This window comes from Argopecten irradians, chromosome 1 (assembly GCF_041381155.1).
Source record: "Argopecten irradians isolate NY chromosome 1, Ai_NY, whole genome shotgun sequence".
Classification (NCBI taxonomy): Eukaryota; Metazoa; Mollusca; class Bivalvia; order Pectinida; family Pectinidae; genus Argopecten; species Argopecten irradians.
Genome location: NC_091134.1, coordinates 34,241,664 through 34,267,518, shown reverse-complemented (window position 1 = coordinate 34,267,518; position 25,855 = coordinate 34,241,664). Strand labels below are relative to the sequence as shown.

At 34.4% G+C, this 25,855-nt stretch overlaps 1 protein-coding gene across 2 annotated transcripts in view; it reads left to right on the top strand.

Moving 5' to 3' along the window:
- The window catches only part of LOC138325102 (transmembrane protein 135-like), a 214,829-nt gene that overhangs the window by 125,521 nt on the left and 63,453 nt on the right, over positions 1 to 25,855 (top strand). For both annotated transcript variants that reach the window (XM_069270533.1, XM_069270541.1), the window contains exon 6: positions 19,946 to 19,992. In XM_069270533.1, coding sequence (XP_069126634.1) covers positions 19,946 to 19,992 — 47 coding nt within the window. The remainder of the gene's footprint in view (positions 1 to 19,945; positions 19,993 to 25,855) is intronic.

Below are 25,855 nucleotides of genomic sequence, written 5' to 3'. Positions count from 1 at the left end.
TTGCAGAGAGGGGGAACAAACAAACAAAAAATAAAGCCCTGGTTTGTTGTGAGAAAGTTTTAACTAGTTGACCAGTTGTTTTATATCTTCTTGTCACAGATTAGGATTTTTGTTTGAGATGGGAGGGACTGTAAAAACTGAAAGACCAGACAGAAGGAATTCAGTCAGGAAGGGTCGAAAAGGCTTTGAACTGGGGTTTACATAGATAAGGCATGGCTAAGACAAAATACTTACTTGAATGTTCGTTTGGATGGCTAAGGGCTTAAAAACTACTTAAAATTTTGTATGACGGTGATTTAGGAAACTTACTGTGAAAAATATGGATGAACATTGGTTAGAAATGAAAATTCCATGTGTTGTTTTTGCATCCAAAGTTATAAATTATTCTGTGCAATACCAGGACTAATTCTTAATGTAGACAGTAATAAAATATATGCATATGCATATAATGTTCATTTTTTAGGGCTGTTAAGCTATGAGTCATCTTAAGTCGTTAAAAAAAAAAAGAAGAAAATTATATTTCTTAATCCGACACCAATGACATTTAATATTTATGTTGCTTTTCGAAAGACACGTTGGTATAAGGAGTGGAGGTTGTAGACCTACGCCTGGTGGTGAAACTTGTGAAACTCGACTACACCAGGCCGTTGACAGTGGATATAAGTGGTTCTGTCAGGGGCTCCCCTCCGGCGCACCTCTTAACCGCATTGTGGTCATTTGTTGTAGTCGTAACTGGTGTTAATGCAGACCAGTACGAGCAGATGTCACCGTCATGAGCCTGTCCGCACCTGTTTACAACTATTGTTCTACAAAGTATATATATAGGTACCTGTTTTCTCCATCACATATACCTGTTACGAATTTCTGAATATAATGCATCATTTTCTTTCAGTATACATTTTATTTGTTAATATTATACCTACAAGTAAAGCTTTAAGTTTGAATTAAAGTACATGTATACATCTTCAAAACAATTTAGACTATCAAAGACCAAATATTTGGCATATAATTAGCCTGCAGGAATGAAGGTTAAATGATGAAATTTTTTCATTTTCATTGCAAATTTTTTTATTAAATGAAATAGATTGTATATGAATCAGGAAACAGGCAAAGACTATATACACCCTCTCCAAAACATGGGAAAATGAAGTTTCTTTAAATTGGTGACCTTGACCTTCATTTGCTTAATGTCCATGATTTGCATGCAAAAAAGCATAAAGATTTTTAATTATATATAGTTACTGTTGCAAAATTCTAGCAATGGTTTAATAACTCTATATTTAGAATTAAAATGAATTAATTAATTCTATTATCGATAATTGAATAGAATATAGCTTCTTTTCCCTTTGACTGTGATTCACCTATCTAGTTAATCAAGTTTACAAATTAATTAAAGCATTATTTTATTTGGAAATGTTATAGCAAATAGCTGTTAAATTAGAAATTAAGTTATTTCCAAAATTAATTGTTCACCTTTTCAATAGGCTTCTGAAAACTTCCTGTTTAAGTTTGAAGACCTTAGGAAGTTGACTATAACCAAACATGGTTTTATAGGGTAAAGATTGGTTCTAATTTCTTAGTTACAATTTATTTAGTAAAGTACAAGTCATGAAAACCAGACTGGCCACATTATTTAATATATATATGATTATACATTCTGACAGGTCTGTGTTTTACATAGATTTAATCACTTCTGACATAGATGTAGTTTGTTGAGTGAATGTAGGGTTAAATATGTATGATAAACTCAAGGTCATGCTGCCGAGTGACAGATCACATGACTGTTCCTGCCGAAACTCATGATTACTTCAATTGCTTGTCAAAACAATGCTTACCGTTAGAGATAACCTTTTCATTTGATTGGTTAATATTGAATGGAATTGTTTTAATATGCAGTACTAGCATCTGAATCCACTGCAATTTCGTAAAATTTGAGGTTAGTTTTGTCTGCTTCTGTCAGCTTTTGGTGGCTTAATTATGTTGATCTTCCGTTAAATTGGAGCGATCATATAATACAGAAATACTCATCATCCACTTGTAACCAGAAAAACTCGCGTGAAAATGTTTCAGCTACATGGCGTTCAAGCAATTAAGATTTGAAACTTTTTGCAAAATTCTGTTACATCGTAATTAAATTCAGAGTGACTTTTAATTGAATTTCGAATTTCAAAATTCAGTTTGTGAAATTTGTTATGTTTTAAAATACTTTTTAATGTAAGAGTTTGTAATTTTGCTACATGCATAAATATCAGGGCTTACTTAATAAAGTACGTGTGTTCAGTTTTTTCGCCTTTGTCAATGTAAATGTGTTTAATTATGAAAAAAGCCCACTTAACACATCTAGTAATTATAATCCTAGAGAACTGATCACTTGTGTCATCTGCAACTGCCGCTGTCGTCTTTTCATACAAACGGTAACATTTCGTGGCATTGAATTATTCATGTACATTTGAATGTTTTATGAAATACGAAAGTGAGTGTTATCTGTATAACCTCAAAGTAAATGGCCGTCACAGCCTTTGTACAGCGTTAAAGTACACCCAGGGTTCAAAGTGGCTATTGTAAGAACAGAAAATGTATTTGTTTATATTTAGTAGAGCTATTGTGCGACATGTCACCGAACTCGAGGGTCCCTACATTCCTTGTCCCAAGAAATGGTTACCATGGCGGCATGCTCCGATCCTGCCCTGTCTTCATGTTCAAATGACTCATCTTTCGATCATTAAAACCGATCCGATTTAATGGTATTTTAAAGCGATTGCACAGCATTTTGTAATTGTGAGGCATGAGGCTTCCACCTCATGCAGACCGTTACTGCAGGTAAAAAAGCGGAGCTAAAAGCTGCTTACTTATAGGTATGGCTGATTATGGCGGTCTGTCAGACGATTCAGATCAATCAGGATTACTTGCCCGAACCTCCCTGTCCAAATATTGGAAGAGAAAAAAGAACTCTAAGATTGATGTAAACACTCGGTCTTAAAGGTGTTTTCTCTGTCCATATTAACACTGCTGGTTATATATTTGGCAAGCAAATTGATGGCTTAAACTTGTAAATTACAGAAGTCACAGGATTCCTTCGCTCGGGCTCCATGTAAGGTGACAAAAGTTCCCAGGACACATTCGCTGATGTTTGGCTGGCCAGTTATGTTCAAACCAAATCTTCTAACTATATCACACAGACATTTCATTTGTTGAGCTTAAAAAAAAAGTTATAATTACAGTTTTTGGTTGACATTTAAAAAAACAATCACAAAAAATATTTTTGTCCCAAAATAACTATTATTAATTTTATTTTGATCAGTTTTGATCAAAAGTATTTCTTGTGATACAGTTGAATAATATAATGCAAATTTGAAATGGCTTATTTTAATTTTGGAACTTATTTTGAATCAACTCATCATCTTATTAAGTTTTGGTTGAAAATATTTTCTTCAGTGATGCAGTAGAAATACGCAATATTGAAACCAGTTGTTTTGATTATGAAATTAATTTAAAACCTACTCCATCTTGTAAATTATTCTGTTAACAAATATTGATGACTAATTGAATTTGGGATCAGACAATTTATGATTGAAAAAAATAATAAACAAAAAATCAAAGTTTTTATTGAATACAGAAATCAAGGTGTCTAAAAGAAGTAATTTGACGAGCAACAAAGGACAGTTAAGCTTGTTTTTTTCTTTTTCAATCATTGGCTTGATGACCATATGTCACTGTGGACACTTAAGCCTTAATTACAGCATCGCCTGACAGCAGTCCATCTTCTCCAGTCGCCATGACGACACTGCCATCAACCCCGCCCCGTCACCGTAGTGATCTCTTCACATGGCCATCAGGGGGGATTTGTGTGCTAATGTATGTAGATAGGGGAGTAAAATGAAAAAGTTAGTGTTTTTAATCTGGTCGACAGATGTGAGGGTCTAACGCCGCAGCTTTCCTGGGGTCGGTCCGGGAGGTTTTACAGGGAATTATGGGATCAGGTCGTCCCTCGTGTCACTTTGGTAATTGTAGTCATTTTCATAATTTGTGAGGATTGCACTGGGGTAATGGACATTCCACATTAATTATAAGACAAACCATCTGGTCTTCATAGGAATAACTTCACCTCTGATTACAGAAAAAAAATAAAAAACAAAAGATATTTTATAGTTCTTCTTTTTGATTGTTGTTTTTTTTCTTATTATTATTCATTTACATTTGAATAGAGTATAAATATTTTAACTACAAATATCAAAATTCCTTGTTACATATAACAACAGAGATATTATTTTTTTAACTTTTCATTTTTAGTACATATTCTTTCCTGGACAATGCTTAAGTGTTATGACAGTTGTAAGAAAAATATTACCATCTTACTAACTTTTTATTATTTCTTATGAGATGGAATTTTAAATTCAAACTTTCTAAAATGTGTACAGAAATAAAGTAACTGAGTACATTTGATGGAAATATTTGATTCATAACATTACACTGTATGTTCAAATATATTGTATTCAAAATGTGCCACATTTACAGCATATTTGTATAAATGTTTTTGATGATTTGATTTCATTTTATGTGAAATTCTGTGCTATGTGACAAGTAAAGTTTTTAAAATGTTACGTTTATTTTCATTGGACAGTAAAGAGGAAAAAATATAAACACCATTTTTTACTTTTGAAATAAATTTTGGTGGAAATAAACTTTACTTATATTAAAATATTTATGACCCCAGTTTTCTTTACGTTAAAATATTTATGATCCTATCACTATAAGTTATATCCTATGTTTGATTGCATGAATCCGGAAATAAATTCTGTATTTCAATTTCAAAAGAAAAGCATTTTTTTGTTTCAGTGGCATACAACAAATTATAATTTATGTTGAAATAATAGAAAATAATTCAGGAATAAATTTCATTCAGCTTAATCAGTGAAGAAATTGAATGTACACATCTCATGCCATTTCTGACTGAGATTGATCGCTAAATGCTGTGATATTTCCACGATTTTTGCGAGATTGAGATAACGACAAATTTTTGTATCCATTTATATTCGGCATTACACCATTGTGTATTTTTTGTCAAGTCACATTTTATTTATTCAATATCATGAATGGGCCGACTTTTGTTTGATGGGGCTTTCATAGTGTTATTGTCGCTCAAGCCATCTCGGGGGAAATCGTCGACAAATAAATCAACATTAAAAACAAAACGAAACACCAGCCCCTGAGAAATTTCTTTACATTGATATTAAACAGAAATGTGATGATGTATCTGTGCTGTAATTGGGTGAAATTCTCTGCTATAGACTCTAGGATTTGTATTGATCCATGGCCATAGACAAACGTACTGCATACTTAGTTTCAAACCACTATGGAAGGGAGGTAACCTGTGTTTTGGAAAAAAGAAGTTTTATTGCTTGATTGAAGTATCAGTTTTACTTTAAGGACTAAATTCAGAGATACAATGATTACAAAAATTAAAATCTATCAGCTCTCGCAAGGATTTTTATTGCTCTCAAATTACAAAAAATATGATTATATCAAATTCTTGATCTCTACTTTCAGTAGCATCTATTTAATCTTATTTTGAAAGATTAATTATTAATATATGTATATCTTTGTAGAAAAAAATATGATGTCCCTAACAAATTTGTGGATTTTATTGAAAAAATACATAATCTAGAATATATATATGGTTCAGGTATGGATTCAGTCTATTGTTTTTAAAACTCGGATAGCATATTGCTGTCATTCAAAATTTCAGGAAAAAATCTTTCCTTTTTTTTGGCCTGTAAATGTTAAAGTGAATGTTCAATAATCAATTATGAATATTGATGAATTACTGAAAGTATGTATCAAAAATATTAAACATATCTCAGGTGCAAATTGAAGTTATAATTATGTTTGAGAAAAATATAGTAAAAATTTAAAAGACGAAAGAAGAAAAAAAAAATATATCAGAATTTGGATAGCCATGTTTATTTCAGCGTTAATTCAGGAAGTATCGTCTGAAAAATGATACAGTTTCAGGAAGGGTGATAAATAGAATGAATGTAGTTATTGTTTTAATCTTTTGATTTATATTTAGAAGGTTCAGTAAACTTATATATTATAAAAAAAATATGTACGTAAATCATAATTATAAAGGAAATAGTGACTGGATTATGGCATTTAGACCGTTAGGAAGGTGGAGTTAAATTTCAGAGAGGTCTGGGAGTTTGTAGGGGTGCCAGGAGCTGACACAGTTTGAGAGGGAGAGATTCAGTCGATACCAGGTTTAGTTTGGAGGCGTTTCTTAGTCTGTAGCTCCCTTACTTTCTGTTAGTATGTTTAAATATGATCCCTGAATCAATCAATCAAGTGTCATAGTCCGTCATTCTGTCATGGAGCGATGATATCCAATCCTGCTTAATCTAAAACATTTCAATACAATTTTAGAAGACTTTCTAATGAAGTTTGTCAACAGTCATTTCAAATGGCCTGACGAACCCCATAAGTCACAGGGAAAATTACGACTTTGTGGAAAGTATTAATAATAACTATTGAGTTTTCTTATAATTTCATTTTTTCTAAAGATAATTATTTGTTGTGAAGAAAGTGTTTTGGTTGTCATCCAGTGGTGATTGATTTAAATTGCCTGTCAATATCGTATGCACCACACTTGGCTAGGATCCAGTTTACATTTCGATCCTCTCCATTTGGATCTGCTGTCAGTCATAAAGGAAAAAGTTGGTAAACGCTTTTGTGAAATTTTACAAGGGGTATATAAGTAGTTTGGTTAAAACTACTAGTTCAACTGAAAATCCTAGTATAGTCATGCATTTACATAGTGTTTTTGTTTGTACTTGCTTGATTCATTTTTTTTTGCAATTAAAGGAAATATCTAAATATTTCAAAATAGGTAAGAAATTGTAATTTTTGAAAATTGAGCCAATAAAGATTGACATTTACTGGGAGCTGTTTGGAAATAATTACCTGCAAACATTTTTGTTATTATTTAAAACCCATGTAGTACAGTTCTCAGGTATTGACTGGAGGGTGCTAGTCTTCTGCTGTTATTCTGTCTTTCCTTCGCTTCCTAACCTGGTACATCTTCCTAAACTGATCAGCAAAATAATCACCCCAAACTGGTTTTCATTTCAAACTGGTTTTCATTTCATTTTTGAATCTGTTGAAAAGTATAAGGAGCAGAAATCTGCTCACTTTGAAATTGTCCAGCATGCATAGGAAATTGTCACAAAGCATTAGATAAGATGGCTGTAACACTGACAAGACCATTAGTGTTAGCTCTGTGGAATGTACGCCTGACTTACGAGAAAGAAGAGTAGGTTTGGTTGGGTGTCTCCACAACTTTACAGCATTTCTACATTAACTTCAATATCTAGGCTTGAAGTTTAGAAAATTACAAGTTTTTTTGTAGATAGATGCTAGGTGAAATCATGGTTGTCAGAATAAAAGCTGTGCAGATGTGTAAGGGCCACGATTACATCAGTTGTGATGTGGTTATCATTCTGGTGAGGTCATATCTCCCTCTCCGCACTGCCATATATCAACACACTTTTTATGCTCTTTGCTATTTCTTAAAAGAAGCTATTAATTAGAAAAATGAAATAATAGTCAGGTACTTAAAACTGAGAAATATTGCAGAACGCTGGATCTGTGTGGTATCATACCCATACTACTCTCGAGTGTTTCCAGGCTTCATGTGATGTATGCCTCAAAGTATTTCATGTCCTTGTGAATCTCACCTTGACCTTTCTTTGGCCATATCATTTGCGATCTGATATCCACTCTAATTTCCAGAATATCACAATATTGAAAGTTCTTTTCTAATGAAACTTTCACTGGTTTGCTCTACCCATTCAATTTCTGACATTGGCCTGCCCTTCCTGAAGGAATTGTCCCAATCAATCTGACATTGGCCAGCCCTTCCTGAAGGTAATATCCCCATCAATCTAACATTGGCCAGCCCTTCCTGAAGGTAATATCCCCATCAATCTAACATTGGCCAGCCCTTCCTGAAGTTATTATCCCCATCAATCTGACATTGGCGCACCCTTCCTGAAGTTATTATCCCCATCAATCTGACATTGGTGCACCCTTCCTGAAGGTTTTGCCCCCATCAATCTGACATTAGTGCACCCTTCCTGAAGGTTTTGCTCCCTTCAATCTGACATTAGTGCACCCTTCCTGAAGGTTTTGCTCCCTTCAATCTAACATTAGTGCACCCTTCCTGAAGGTTTTGCCCCCTTCAATCTGACATTCATGCACCCTTCCTGAAGGTTTTGCCCCCATCAATCTGACATTGGACTGCTCTTCCTGAAGGTTTTTCCCCATCAATCTGATATTGGCCTGCCCTTCCTGAAGTTATTATCCCCATCAATCTGACATTGGTGCACCCTTCCTGAAGGTTTTGCTCCCTTCAATCTGACATTAGTGCACCCTTCCTGAAGGTTTTGCCCCCATCAATCTGACATTGGCATGCTCTTCCTGAAGGTTTTTCCCCATCAATCTGACATTGGCCTGCCCTTCCTGAAGTTATTATCCCAATCAATCTGACATTGGTGCACCCTTCCTGAAGGTTTTGCCCCCTTCGATCTGACATTAGTGCACCCTTCCTGAAGGTTTTGCCCCCATCAATCTGACATTGGCCTGCCCTTCTTGAAGGTATAATCCCCATCAATCTGATATTGGCGCACCCTTCCAGAAGGTTTTGCCCCCATCAATCTGACATTGGCCTGCCCTTCTTGAAGGTATAATCCCCATCAATCTGACATTGGTGCACCCTTCCAGAAGGTTTAATCCAATCAATCTGATATTGGCCTGCCCTTCCTGAAGGTTTTGTCCCTTTCAATCTGACATTAGCCTGTCCTTCCTGAAGTTATTATCCCCATCAATCTGACATTAGCCTGCCCTTCCTGAAGGCTTTGCCCCTATCAATCTGACATTTGCCTTCCCTTCTTGAAGGTTTTGCCCCTATCAATCTGACATTAGCCTTCCCTTCCTGAAGGTTTTGCCTCCATCAATCTGACATTTGCCTTCCCTTCCTGAAGGTTTTGCCCCCATCAATCTGACGTTGCCCTGCCCTTCTGAAGATATTGTCCCCGTCAATCTTACGTTGGCCTGCCCTTCCTGAAGGTATAATCCCCATCAATTTGATATTAATCTGCCCTTCCTGAAGGTTTTGCTCCCATTGAAATGAAGCAGTGCTGCTTAGAATAAGCTGTATATCTATTGATGTTTGTATATTTATGCCCTTAACTAATCTTTTTGCATATATTCACATGATAAAAGGCCAAAAAATCTATTGAAAATCACTGATGCAGGTTAAGTAAACAGAAATAGAAGGCCTTGCTACAATTGTATATTATCTAATTGTATTTCTCAGAAATTTCTATAAAAAATTCTGTTGAGTTGTTTTCGGTTTTCAAATTAATTCGCTGTGACTCATAGTACGTCTTCCTTGCCACAATGTTTTAAACAAAATGTCTTCTTTCTCTCTTACACACAATGACAGAATCTCCACAAAAACTCCTCAACATTTGTTATTTGTGATTTTGGAGACATTTTTTCCCTTGTGAGTCATTTGATGAATGTTCAAGCCACACCATATAAATGCTAGCAGGAGACATATGTCTGCGTGGAATTGTCTTCAGTTTCAGATGCCGGAGACTTGCAAAGAATTCTGGTATTGAAATTAATGTAGTGTTAATTAATCTGTCATAAATCACATGATGTTCAAAACTATAATTTTCATGAATTTGATTTTGAAAACTTACAAATTCAGAATGTTTTTCTTTTAATAAGAGTTTTTTTTCAAAGTTTCTTATCCATGTTTCTTATCAATATTTTGACAGTAACTTTTCAACATTCAAATCTGTTTTGATGATAAATGAACTTAAATAAAAATAATTAGATTTACAAATCTCATGTAATCTACTTGAAATTTCCACAAGAAAATTAAATTTTTTGTATTTCTAGAAGGCTACCTGTGCTTTGAGTGTTCTGTTTGAAAAGGTTGTTTAATTGTTAAGATATAAGGTTGTTTGTTTTGAGTGTACAATTATCTGTGTTTTTTGTGCCCTGTCTAAAGAGGTTGTCTGTATTGTTAATGCCCTGTCTAAAGAGGTTGTCTGTATTGTTAATGCCCTGTTTAGAGAGGTTGTCTGTAATATCAGAATTCTATATTCTGAAGTTATACTGAGACTGCTATTTTCATTATTTAGACTAAATGTGATTAAGCAGTGGACATTAGGCCAAATGCAATCATAATAATTCATGTGATTCGGTTGTGATATCGCGTACTCGCCATTGAAACGAGATGCCTTCTGCATCTGAATCACTGCTTTCTGGAGAAATTACCATAAAATACAAATAGATTTGAAGATAGCGCAAGGTTTTCCCGGAAATCCTTCTGCCAAGCCAATACCAGTTATAAGACTGTAACTTTGGGCTTGAATTAAGCTTGGAAGTGATCAGAATACCTCACAGACTGTTCAAATTTCATGTTGCATGGCATGTTTAATCTACGTTCAATGCTGTCAATTGTGTGTAATTAACAGACGGGTAATTACGTAAAGCTGATATCGGCAAAGTCATAATGTCGCTCAATCTGCTCCTTCGAGCCTGAAAATGCAATCCACTGAAGTACTGTTTAAGTGTGTTGACTTCCTGACCTAAGATTAGCCCTAGCTGGAGGAGACGTTAAAAGGTTTGAGTGTTCTATGAAAGCATTTGAGATGACTTAACAACAAGGCATTGGATCAGAAATGGTCATTGTGAGATACTAATTAGGCTTTTGGGAATGAAGCAGAGATTTGTCCGTCGTCTTCGTCAGAAAATAATATTATAAATGTCATCAAGCAAAGTGATCATGTGTACTATTATCAAACTAAAGGTGGAATGAACTTTAGTTTTCAACTGGTTCATGAAATATTTTCAAAATAGAGCAAGGACTGACGACGAAGTGTATGATTATAAGACTCTTCTATATGAGGGTATGAGATATAGGGATATTCCTCTGAAGAGGACACTCAGAATTATGTAAAGCCCAAGGCTTTGCAGAGATTTTGGAGCTAATTAAGGAACTTGGAGAGTAGAACATCCCTATCCCATATAGGAGTGCGATCTAGAGCAGTTACCACATACAGACTCTAGATTACAAGAACCACATATATATTTGTTTTGTACTGGATGCATTAGGCCTGTAATACAAAACATGCAACCAATGAAATAACTGGTTTTGCCTAACCCTGGGGGAAGGTAATTATATGTGTGATGGATTGTTTGTGGGATCACCCCGAAGAAACTCTGGGATTAGTCCTGCCTGGTCAGACATTCCCTAAAACACAAGAATTACAACCTAAACAAAAACCAATTCCATTCTGTTTAACTTTTTATCCTTTACATTTAATCACGGTTCAATTGACTTCCTCCCCGTCCAGATGTGCTACGATAATTGAAGTCTTTGTAAACAGTCTCTTTCTCCGAGGGGCAAAAAGAAAAAAAAAAACATTTAACTAGATAGAGCTAGAAAGCCAGAGTTGAATTAGATTTATAATGAGATTTTTGATTGCATTCTGTACGGTTAATAATACAAATGATAAATGTCAAGCGCTACCCATATCTTGTAACGCTGTCATCCAGCGGAAATTCTGAGACATTTGATACTGTCGACTAAAATTTCGGTTATATATATACTATCGTATTTAACTTTTTAATTTGACAATAGACTTATTGGACTATAGTATTGGAGGTAGACAATTGGCTGTCTCTGGGGGGAAAATAGGAAAGAAAACAAATACTTTTATTGTGGTAATTGGAAAATAGATTAGAATAAGATTTCATCTAATTTTATTCTGTGTAATATTTTAGAATATTCTGAAGGTTACTGATAAAATCTTCATAATGATATTTCACATTTAGAATATTATATTTCTGCTCTTTTTATGTGTTGTTTTTCCTGAAAATTTTTCAAAACAATCATTGTATTTGGTTAAAATGTTTAAAACTGTAATTTGATGAAGTTCATGATACAATCAGTTTTTGCTTGCTAATAAGAATATGAAATTGCAGTTAAACTTAACCTGTTACTGATTGTTCAAAATGCATTTAATGTGTCAAATATTACTGTTTGGATCAGATAAGCAAGATGAAATCTAGTTCTTCACAATTCATATATCTTGGGTCTTTATGATATTGTATTGTTATGATATAGCAAGTTGTCAAAGATCCGATTGTCAGCGGACAATTTATGTTGTACTCGTATGTAGCAATTTTATATTGCTATAATTCACATACGATATTCTTTTGTCATTTTATAGATGAGAGACAAGTGTATAAATCAGAAACTTGGGACATATTGTAAGATGATGAAGGGGTTTCAGATACCGGAGAAATATCATTTTTGATAACCAACATTATAGTTGAAACTTTAGTCAAGTCATGTACTTTTGTTTAAAAATAAGTTTAGAGTTGTCCTCCCTTGACTCCATTGTTAAATCAGATGGCTCAGCTAACACCTGAGTCCAAAGTGTCAAGAAATTCTCTCATTCATATGTACATTTCTGAATGAAATGTTTTTCTTTTAGGAATTCTTTCATTCAAATTTATATTTTGAAATGTTATTCTTTTAGAATTCTTTCGTTCAAATATATATTTCTGAAATATTATTCTTGACACAATGTAACATACAGATAAGAAATGTACATTAGATGTCAGTGTCCTCGATCAGACAGACTGGATAGTCCCAGTTACACAGTTTCGTTCGTATATTTGCTCCTTTTGTCACCAGATGTTATCGTGGCTGACTGTATAAGAAGGAATCTGCCACAGTCAGACAGAGCAATGACACATTCCATCTATCACACAGTCCTATAATACCATATAACATGTACATTCCATTCCCCAAATATCTATCTATATGGATCTGTCCATCAATTCCATAGGGATTTTACAAAATACAACCAAGGTCATTGAAAAAAGTCTACTGTATGTCCTTCTAGAATTGTGCATGATGCTTAAAATTTAAAAACAATTACTATTTGGTGGCGACTTAAACTGAAACTTCAAAAAAGATTAGGAATGGAAACAAAGTCATATAATATCAAGAACTTTGAGAATAATGTATCAGTAGCATATATATATATAGCATATCTGGATACAGTGAATTTTGAATAAAATGGTAGACAAACTATTTTATTCATTCCAATAAATGGCTTGGCTCAACAATGTGTTTTTTAATGCGCAGCAACATAATCAAAGGTGCTTTGTTTCAAAAGCTTATATAATAAAGCTATCTTGATTAATAGCAGAGAATTGAAAAAAAAAGATTGAGAGTTAAGAAAAAGAAAGGAAGAAAGAAGTCATTACAAATTTTGGTTGGTAAATGTATATTTGTGTATGTATTTTGATTTAATGTCAGATGTAGAGAGAAGGGCACCTGTGATTGAAGATGTAAGTGATTAGAGCTACCGGATCTTGTTAATTGTGCAATGAAATCGCAATCATCTTCAACTTCCTTGTCACTCAAACGGCCAAATATTTAGAGATGTTTCAGTATGTGTTAAACATGCGTAAATGGGATAAGACAGAAGAAAATAATCATGGCATTCAGACAGAATCGAAAATTGTGGAACAGACCAAGATGAAGAACTTGATGTATCAACTGTTTAGGGTCAAAGTCGACAAGTTTAGGCAGAATTAATTGAAATAAAGAGGTTTTTGTGACTGAGGTGGGTGGTCTGTTGGGACTGAGGTAAGTTTTGATGGCTGTGTTTGTGACTGTGATCCATCACCATGCTGACTGAATCTGGTCCATGCCAAACCGACTTGTGTTGAGTCTAAGGAAAAGTCCAGCCCCCCTATCTCTCAGCTTCGATGCTTATTGTTTTGTAATTTGGTTTTAAGTACCATTTAATATGTTTATGAAGGAGAAATGTTTACATGCTCGTCTGACTTGCTAATCCCGAAAATGTTCAGATTTTTTTGGGGCTGATTTTTTTGGCTCTAGATGAAAAGTTGTTTTCCAAAATCTAAAGTTTTTGCAATATTCTTAAAAGATGTATAATGAGCTGTAGAGATAAGATAGGGAAACAAATGTCTATAGGTATATGTTTTGTCCCCCGTTCTTTAGCTAGGATATAAAAAGCTTAAATTGCTCTATAAGGCTTAACAACTGCTAAAATTTAGCTATAATTCTTCAATTTTTCAATAGTCTATGAAATACATTACTATTACTGACAAAGAATATTCATGATTGTTAAAATATTTCATTGTTGAATTTTAGATAAATGATCTTTTCATCCATTTCTATATCTATAGCTCCTAATTTCTTTAAATTTTATTATTATGCTCATTTTACCAAATGTTTAACTAGTAAGTGAGTTTCAGTTATGGTTAAAATCATTGTTGGCTGGGAATTATCATTAATGTTATACTGGTGGCCTCCTGCTATAGCCTATAAGTACTTTTTATCCAGATTGGTAATTCTATAGATATATGGGTACTTGTTTGACAGAACTACTTAGTATTGTAGGGTTTCAAGTGCAAACTAAGAGTCTGACTTGCTGTGTGGTAGGGCTGACTGGTACACCTGGACCATAACGAGCTGCTTTTCTAGATACGCTAATGTCTGCCAATGGGAGATGGTGGTACAGGGTTTAGGTGGTGGATGTCAGGTTGCTCAAGTAATCACAAAGATTTTATGGAAGTGTTAATTAGTAATAAATGAGAGTTCAAGTATGTTCTGATATCTCTTTTATTGGAATAAATAAGTGAAGATAATCTAAAAAAAAAGAAAAAACAAAAGAGAAAAAAACTTTTCCTTAACCATTTAATGGCAAGGTCATCTATCAATGATAGACATTCATTAATGATAAATCAACAGTGTTAAGTCATATATCATTCATGGACCAATCATTGGTGGTCATACAGGGACCAATCACTGGTGGTCATACAGGGACCAATCATTGGTGGTCAAACAGGGACCAATCATTGGTGGTCATACAGGGACAAATCATTGGTGTTCATACAGGGACCAATCATAGGTGGTCATACAGGGACCAATCATTGGTAGTCATACAGGGACCAATCATTGGTGGTTATTCAGGGACCAATCATTGGTGGTCATACAGGGACCATTCATTGGTGGTCATACAGGGACCAATCATTGGTGGTTATTCAGGGACCAATCATTGGTGATCATTTATGGACCAATCACTGGTGATCATTTATGGACCAATCACTGGTGATCATTTATGGACCAATCATTGGTGGTCATTTATGGACCAATCGTTGGTGGTCATTTATGGACCAATCATTGGTGATCATTTATGGACCAATCACTGGTGATCATTTATGGACCAATCACTGGTGATCATTTATGGACCAATCATTGGTGGTCATTTATGGACCAATCATTGGTGGTCATTCATAGACCAATCATTAGTGACCATTCATGGACCAATATTTAGTGACCATTCATGGACCAATCATTGGTGGTCATTTATGGACCAACCATTGGTGATCATCCATTTACCAATCAATGATTATCACCCCTAGACCAATCAGTAGCAGTTAGTCATGAACTAGTTGGGAAGTCGGTGAAACATTTTTCATGTTTATTTATGATAAAAAATCATGTTACATATTCAAATTTGCAATTTTCTTGTAGAAAATTTCAGTGAAGTTCACAGGTTTCCAGTGAAAGCAAATTCAGCATGGAATTATTAGTTTTAACTAATTTTTAACTAAAATAGTATGTAATGTAAGTATTTTCCTTTCCTCAACATTTCTACTAGGATTTTAAATACAAGCCTTTGAAAGAATTTCGAAGGTGTTAAGCTGGGGACAGAATTCTTTGAAACAAAGTCTCAGACACAGTTCCAGCCCCACAAACGGAGATTACATTCCAGAGACCCATTGTTTCAATGCTCATTTGCATAATGCCATGCTTTCTGGAAGATTCCAATTAAATTCTCCAAAGCCATTCCCAAAAGCATGAGTCAGTTGTGTTTTTATGTGAAATGCTGATTGCTTTTTTATTCCAGGGTGTCGGGTTATGCATTTATTCTGGAAAAGTATCATAATTTACCCTGAACCTGTAATGGTTCTGTAAAAGAGTCTGCTCTACTTGTATAATTATTGTCCCAGAACGTTCTGTATTATAGACCATGTGACTGCATATTTACACGTAATAATAATTATTGTGTTCCATTGTGTATTATATGCCACACATAAGACATCTTTTTGTTTATTGGGGTTTTTTCCCCCTCCCTCTCACCAATAGATATGTAATCATTCTTTTCTGAAAAATAAAACAATAATTTTCAACATTATATTTAATTGATAACAATACATTCATAGTCATTTTCAGCATTTATTTTGTAAGATTTTCCTTTTTAGTGCTGCTTATAATCTTATACCAAAGTCTTTGAGGCTTAAAAATACCCAATTATTGTAGATCACAAATTGCGTGGATGGAGTTCTTTCATTACTATATATCTTGCAGTATATATATAACCATGTTTATGACATGTTCTGGTTGTCATTGAATATTTGGCATAGTGTTTTGATTGCAATCAAATTAACCAAAGTTTTTAGTTGTCATGAAATACGAAACGTGGGGTATGGTTTGAACAACCTTTAATTTGGCCTAGGATTTGAGTAACTATACTATGTATGCGTGACCCAAGTTTGCGTTTCCATGGAAAACATGTCCAGAACATTGAGTCATTATCTCTAATATGTGTAGGAGTTGTTTATTATGCAATGTGCTAACGTAGTTGTCTAGAAATAGATACATAACATATGCATATTATGGTAATATATAGTTAGGATGTACAGGTGAGACACGAACCTATATATAGCCAAGTCGACACAGATGAATTAGACAATTTAACAGCTGTATAATGAAATAAGAACAGATGGGGATTTACTCCTGAACACAAAAGAGGGATAATTGCAAAAAAAAAATCTTACATATTTCATATGGCTACAAAAGTAATAATTAATAATTCTTCTGTTAGCAAACAATATATTCATAATTTGGTTGCTATGACAACTCTACAAAAAGTGCAATATTACCATAAAAAAAAATCTTAACAATGGTAAAAACTAAGGAAAATTTTCATATTTTTTCGATTAGTTGTGTCAAGACCAGTCATGTGCAAGCTTATGATTAAAAGTATCTAAATACCTGAAATATCCTGTGCAAACAATCTGTGCACTATACATACATCCATCTTTTGAAATGAGTGTTACCATGACAATTGTAATGATGATCAGCTGTACATGTGCATGCACATACTATGCAATTTGATGTACAATCATACAGTTGTATTGTTATAATGATATTATTAATTCATTATTAAAATTGCATTGTTAGGGAAACCAGAGTTCATCAGATGGAAAATCACCTTTTATCAACAGTTTTCTCTGTCATGTCCTTGCTGTTACATTATAGATCATGATGGCCAGAAACAAATATGTAATTTACACAGCGACAGTTATTAAAGGGACAGCCTAGAGAACTTAAATATAAGCCCCAGACCCTGTCGTAAGACTAGGTATTATATCAGGAACTGTACATGTTTTTTTTAACATATAGATTGTGTCACAATGAACAAAACGGAAAAGATAAAAGATCTTTAATTGTAACCTGTAATTTTGCTCTGACCCTAATAATGACTCAACAGATCTTACAGATATACATATAGAACAATTTTTTTTTAAAGATTACCAATAATTTGTTGTGAGGTTTTTTTTTGTTTTTTTTTTTACCTACAGAAGTAATTCACCATACCATGCCTTTAACTTTCTATCTACAATAGTGATATCGCCAGATTTTTTAACAGTTGGTACAGAATTACCGGGGCCCAGTATGTAAACTTAATTAACCAAAATTAAACATCTGATACTTTTCACCAAATCACACGTTTAATTACATTCGTTGTTTAAATGCACTTTTACATGCGTTAAGACATCCACAGTGGGTCGTATATTTACACAAGTAGCTATTTGTGCGATAGTTTAGGGTTTCGTGATATCTGTCATCGTGTTTACCCTGACTGTACACCTGAACTGCAGCCTGTGTATGAAAGCACCTGTTTGGTTGTCTTGGGGTCACACAAACATCCCATCCTTCACAAAGTGCGCAAACACGGACTGTCAATATACTGGGTTCAGGTGAAATCGCTGAATGAACGGTTATGGTGACGTTTTGTGCGTGCCAGTGTGAAAGGCGAGCAGCAGAGACACAACACCTGGCTGTAAATACACACATAATTAATATGTCACACATGTCACAATTAATTAAAAAGTCTGTCAAGACCTGTTTGGGTTTTCTAAAACATATGTTGGGTGAAGATTAAGTCTAGCCGTCTATGATTTCATTGGTTGAAATTCCTGCATGTTTGTGTGTAGGAAGTCTGTTCTTTGTCTGCTAATCACTTGACTCTTTATCAGAAGTGTTCTTGATTTTTAGCGGATAGCCACCAGCTACTACAATGGGTCCCAAATTACCCTAACCTTTCACACAGTAATAAACCAGATCCATTGATGAACATTGCTTTCATTCCATCTTTAATGCTAGTGTTCTTTTCTCATTTCATGGTCTACTTCTGTAATGCTATAATTCATTTGGACCTTGAAGAATTTTAGAGCTAAGAGACTTCATGAATTAAACAATATAGAATTTTGAGTTTAGAGATTTCCTAAAGTTCAGAAACATTGGAGAATGAATGTGGGCTATATCTTAAAAGTCAGAAAATTTATTCAAAACAATGAGCATTTTAATTTAAATCAAAAGAAACATTTTCCTTGATTCATGATTTGTTTAAGACAATAGCAGTAAATATCTTTTTCCTGGGTGAACTGTGTATTTTTCTGAGGTATCATTCTGGACAGAAAGGCTGACAACTCCTGCTCAGTTTAACTGTAGAATGTATGTTACTTTGAATATATTATATAGTACTCTGAATTGGTAGAAGGGGGCCATTGGGTACTAAAGTAAAAGTATGTCAGACACTATGGGTTCGTAATTTAATGGAGTCTGCGGTGTCATGATGCTCTGCCGTTACTGTTAATGACTGATGGAATCCCTACCGAGTAGTTGCATGTTCTACCTGTAAAACGTTGACGAGAACCAGAGTTTGCCTACGCTTGTTTCCGTAGTCATCCACAGGAACCTCATTCCAGAGTAATTAGCTTGCAGCAGGGTGCCTCTGTTTAAAGTCTTAATCCTTTTGTTCTCCGACGTCTTCTAATGTCGAAAAAATAATATTGTCAATAATGTTACGTTCAGGTATTCCTTTTGATGCGACATATGACAATGCTAATGGCAATATTTGTCTTTGATAGTTAATTAATTCGTCAAAATGTGGACGTGGATTCGCGTATCTGACAGGGGCCATATTACTTCCTATGAAGCCCGGAGGAGGAATGACGACCCTATAATTAGGAGTGCTTGGTTGCTAAGTAGAATGACAGCGGAGTTCTGCATCCAAATGTTTATTACTGTAATTACTCCCTGCCATTACTCAAGCAATCACAAGCTTCCCTATTGTCTCAGCCAATCAACATGGGCCTATCTCCTCCCGGCCAATCATCATTCTTCACAGCCTGTTCCCATCTGTCAGTTCCTGCAGTCAGGAAGAAGAGTTGATTATCTGTAAAATTTCAAATTGTTTGTCTTTAATTGACAGTTGAAAGACCTTTTAAGGATTTTCGTTCCAGGACAAAAAATATCCACAGTAAAATAGGAAATTTCCTTTCCTTAAAATCACAGGGAATGAGAAAATAAAACGTTGTTGGGTCATGATTGAGTTTGAAATTGACTAAAAGAGAAGTTTTATTATTAACAAAGGAAGACTGTTCTGCTCTCAGCATGATAGCTGTATTTAACATCTTGAAGAGCCGTTGTGAAACAGTTATTAACTTTTTTTTCAATGTTTGTATTTTTCAGGTGCTTATATTCAGCGTTGTCATGGCGATCTATCTCTACCTTTACAAGTAAGTCCACTTTCCAGCCTATAAGGAGACCTATTTTAGTTATTGTAGATTCTCATATACTGAGATACTCTAAACCAGCTTTCTTTCGTGTGCAATTTTCTTTCACAAATTTTGCGGTGAGTTTATCAACAAAAATTTTTCTCTGTGAATATCTACCCTATATGTTGAAAGAAAATTCCATGAAAGTTTTAAATCCATGAATATTTATCTCTGTGAAGTTGCTTTGAAATTGAAATCACAAAATTTAGTATCTACGACAGAAAGTTGGTACAGTAATCCAAGTGTGTCCCAGAACTTATATATCTTATATACCTTGAAGAAAAATGAAATAAATTTTACAAATATCAAATTTGTAAAGCAAATCTGTCTGAGATTTTGGAGTTTTCAACCATATTGACATAAACAATACATTATTGATGTAAGCATATACTGCTTCTTTAATACTATTAGCATAATATAACCAAACACAGGGTTTAAATTCCCATGAAATATGAAAATTAAATGCTTATATCAGAATACACAAAAAAAGTGATAATTTTCTTTAAAGCAGTTGTGAAACCAACCCGCGACAGTCAAAACACTTGAAACTTAATTTGGTTGAAGACATCTACAACTTCCTTCTTACAGCAATTTTACCAGTTCCAGTGGCCTAATTTGATATTGGGAAGATGTTGCATTGTTTTTTATTAGGTCACCTGAGACGAAGTCTCAAGTGACCTATTCTAATCGCCTTTTGTCCGTCGTCGTGCGTCGTGCGTTGTCCGTCGTGCGTCGTATGTCCGTAAACAATTTACATTTTCGACTTCTTCTCCAAAACTGCTGAAGCAATTTCAATGAAATTTTGCACAAACCTTCTAAGGCATAAGGCCAATCAAAATTGTGAATTATATGGTCCCCACCCCCCAGGGGGCTGTGGGAGGGGCCAAAAGGGGTAAAATTGAGTAAAATTTCAAAAATCTTCTTCTCCACTCACAGATGTGGTAGAATCAAATACTCTTCATAGATAGAAAGGTCTTAAGGTCCTTTACAAAAATTGTGAATTATATGACCCTGGGGTCTCTAGTTTCCCCCTGGGGAGGGGGTTAAGTTTACTATACTTTATATTGAGAAAACACATTTTTGCGCATTATTTGGTCATTTGTAATAGGAAATGAGTCAAATGTTGTCAGAATTATCAGTATGAGATGGCCATTTAATCCTACTAACAAATTTTCTATGACTGACCCCCAGGGGCCTTAGGGGCGGGGTCAAAAGGGATCAAATAGGCTAAAACTTCAAAAATCTTCTTCTGAAATTCTGGAAATGGTAGAATCAAATACTTTTCATAAATAGAAAGGTCTTAAGGTCCTTTACAAAAATTGTGAATTATATGACCCTGGGGTCTCACATTTCCCCTGGGGAGGGAGTCAAGTTTACTATAGTTTATATAGGGAAAACACATTTATGAGCATTTTTTGCTCAATTTTCATTGGAAACGAGTCAAACTTGGTTAGAATTATTAGCCTGAGATAGCATTTTAATATCATATCCACATTGATTCTGGCCGATCCCCTGGGGGCAGAGGGGCGGGGCTAAAAATGGGTCAAATAGGCTAAAACTTCAAAAATCTTCTTCTGAAATTCTGGAAATGGTAGAAACAAATACTTTTCATAAATAGAAAGGTCTTAAGGTCCTTTACAAAAATTGTGAATTATATGACCCTGGGGTCTCACATTTCCCCCTGGGGAGGGGGTCAAGTTAACTATAGTTTATATAGGGAAAACACATTTATGAGCATTTTTTGCTCAATTTTCATTGGAAACGAGTCAAACTTGGTTAGAATTATTAGCCTGAGATAACATTTTAATATCATATCCACATTGGTCCTGGCCGACCCCCTGGGGGCAGAGGGGCGGGGCTAAAAAAGGGTCAAATAGGCTAAAACTTCAAAAATCTTCTAAAATTCTGGATATAGTAGAATCAAATAATTATAGATGGAAAGGTCTTCAGGTGTTTTATAAAAACTGTGAATTATATGACCTTGGGGTCTCACGTTACCCCCTGGGGAGGGGTCAAGTTTACTTAAGTTTATATAGGAAAAACATATTTGTGAACATTATTTGCCCAATTTTCGTAGTCAAACTTGATTAGAATTATTAGCCTAAGATATAGCATTTTAACATCCATATCTGTCCTCGATGATCCCCTGGGGGACCAGAGGGGCAGGACCAAATTTAACAGGGTCAAATTGATTAAAATTTTAAAAAAATACCTCTAAGTTCACAGGTTTGATGGAAGCAAATACTCTTCATAGTCTAAAAAGGTCAAATTTATAAATCACTGACCAACTTCAAGGCCCAGCATATAGTGTTTATATGTCTTTAATTTGTTTCATTATTTGTTTCATTATATATTCTAACTCAGGTGACCGTTAAGGCCCATGGGCCTCTTGTTTTCATTTTTATATCATTTTTTTGTGATTAGTAATGAACACAAAACTAACTGTAAGAGCTAAAAAGTAGTGGATGGAGACACAATTTCTGGAGGAAGATACACAAGTGATCAAACCATTGTCTTATTCAGGTGTCATCTCCGTAAGGACTGTCTTTCAAAAATATCCCACCGCTGCCGGGGGAATTATGGTACATTGTAATCTCCCGGGCTTTATTGACGGATTTGACAGGATATCAAATTCACGATTTAATGAAAAAAGTAATTATAGGCTTGGTTCTTATTGTCTTCTATCCCGAAGGATAAAATGTAATCTCTTCGGAACCGTAAGGATCCGTAGGAGAGGCAGGGAATTTTTAATTAGAGCAAATTTATGGGTTGCTGTTTACCTAACAAGGTTTTTTGAGCGATGGGATGCCAAGGGGTTCGTAATGAATCGAGATATTATGGAACACCTTTCTGGTAGTCGCGGAATTCCAAGTATTGTGTCCGGCTGCCTGTCCTGGGACTGGACGGGGCAAGAATTTAATTAGAGGGCGGGTAAAACGTCAAAGGGTTTTATCACTGCCCCTAAGGAAAGTCACAGGAAACATTCTATATATAAAGTGCTATTTAGAGTATACTGATGAGTGGGACATTGGTATCAGAAACAGGTTTATCAAATATCTGTATAGATACAAACACGGCCATATTAACTAATGCCAGTGTTGTTAGCGTTTACGCTGTCGCAACATAAACAAACGACACATCGGGGCTGCGGGACTGTGTCCCCCCATTTCCCTCACACCACTAAGTTGCTGGGGAAAAGAAAGTGAAACCGGCTTGTGGAGTTTGTTCTTGGTAGGAAAAGTTTAAAATTAGATTAGCTGGCTTGGCAGGAGGGATTTCATTACAAATTCTGGACCTCATGTTATAACAGATTATTGCAATAATTTGTATTGTATAATAAGTCCAGCTTGAAAAGAAAATCCAATTTTAATTTATAAATCTCATACCAGAGACACCATGCATGTTAGAAAATCTCCCATGATTATAGCCATAAAGCTCTTTTTCTTTTTAATTTTTGAATTTGCAATTTGTTTGTTATTAATGTTTCAAAGGTAGCTTAAATAAAAATTGAAAAAAATATTGAAAAATATATTTAAAAAATAATAATGTGATGCATGGTATGAAAATAAAATGGAATATAAAAAAAAGACAATTTTTAAAGTATATCAAAAATGAAGACATGATATATTTGTATACATGTATATAGCTGTATCAAATTAATGGTAAGGCACGCAACTATCATCTTATCTTTAGTGTCATTTAATTAATTTCTTAAGGGGAATTGCTTAATCTTCAACAAGTCTCTCTGGGCTGATGGCTGACATTTGGGAATTATATCTATAAACATGGCCGCCAATCTAGATAACAAAGTTTTCTCAAATTTCCACAGCGAATCTCATATAGTGGCACTCGGCCTGTGATAATCTTACAAACAGTCGATCATTAATCAAACTAAGCATCCTTGTCATAAAGACATTATTGAATTGTGTGTTTGGATTTGCTACACGTAAGGCCATCTTGTTATTCCCAGGACCCCGAGTTTGGCAGTGTGGCTAGGCGTTGATTGTATTTCAGCACAAGAAGAGAGCCTGTCTTCAGCCCTGCTCTGATAAAACTGTCACTTTTCTGTTGGTTTGGCATCCGTCTTGAGGATTAAAAACTTATCTTTAATTCCCTAGTGGAGTCTCGTTGTAGAAAAGAGTAACGATGACTCTGATACAAGTGTACTCCAGTCTGTCAGCCGAAGTTAGCGTTTTGTGAAAGCCAGTCGCATTTAATACCGAACTCTTCTATCAATAAACACAATGATTTTGTTCAAAATCCATTGATTCAGGTTTTTTTTCTTTTTTTTTCTGATTCACCACAAAATCCATTTTAAGAAATTTCACTGATAAGATGAGAAGCAATGTCAAGCATTTGGTTTTTTTCCTGGTGAATTTATGGCAGCTAGAGTGAAACGTTTTATAGCATCCATGTCTGTCCTGATGTGTAAAAACCCAGAGAAAGATGTAGCTGGGATTTAGTATCGCATTATTTCCACACCATGAACATTTCCTAAATTTGTCTTAAATCTTCTAGGCCATTATACTTTAACTGTCTTTGGTATTTTGGTATTTTTTTTATGCAGAAACCGTTTAAAAAAGAGAAAAAAATGGTTGATATTTAAACGAACGGTTTAATAAATCAACGAACTACTCTTCTATGATATTACTCTGATGTTATCAAGAGAGTAATTAAAATGTTTTTGGATATTTTAGTGATATGTACACCAAAAATGTTAAAGTTCATAATAATTTAATAGTTATAATATTTTGATGATGTATATTTAAAAAATGTTTTGTGTAATTGCTTTCAATATGAATATAATGTATGTACAGCTAGCTTTCATATGTCAAGTTAAGTTACAAGAAAAAAAATTGAGAAGCTCATTAATGCCAGAAATGATTATTAAGAGAACTAAGAGAATATCAGTTCTACGAAATCTAAACGTTTACTCATATTATTTTAACTCATTAGATTATTGAAGTATTTTACATGTTCCTTAGGCTTCATTTAAAAATTTCAGATTTCTAGAATAACCGACCTACTTTTGAGTACCCTTACTCGTGTAGTACAATTGAACATGATACAATACTGGCATTTCAAACTTATTGTTTCTGCAATAGCTACATAAATATTTTATCAATTAAAAGCATACTTAAGTCCAGAAATGTAATTTTTGTTCAAATACCGTTTCTTGGTACTTTAGACTTAAAACTTTTGCACCTGTGTGGTTTTAGTCTCCCCAGTGCAGATTTTCTATAAAAAAGACCAAAGTATTGGTAAACAGTCCCTCCTATCTGGATATTAGAACTCTTGAGCTTTTTAATAATTCCAAAAATCCCTTCAAGGTTTTCAATATTTAACAATCTCACCATTGAACACTTGTCGTTTCAGCACACATATTAATTTTGGTGAATTTGGGGAGCAACTCACAGAAATATGACTCGACAACTGTAGAATGAGTCATAGTAGAATGTGGCACCTGAAGTTATATCTAAAAAGGATTGAAATAAGAATGTTTTTTTTCTGTGGAGAGGAATTCCATAAACTAATATATAACCGGTGAAGATGACAGGGGTATTTCTGATAAACTGGAGTGTGTGTCAGGGTAAAAAAAACCCAGCTTTCTAATATAAGTTTTATGTAAATACAGGAGAAGGGTTAGTTAAGACCTGAAGTAAGAGCCCCATCGGTCAGTTACCAATACTGGTTAGTTTTCTCAACGGACAACAAATGGACCCAAGATCATTTTTCAATTATGTGTATATTTCATAATGCATTAGGTAAAAGTATGCTTAATTGGAAGAAAATTATTCTGATTTTGAATAAGTAGAAATATTTG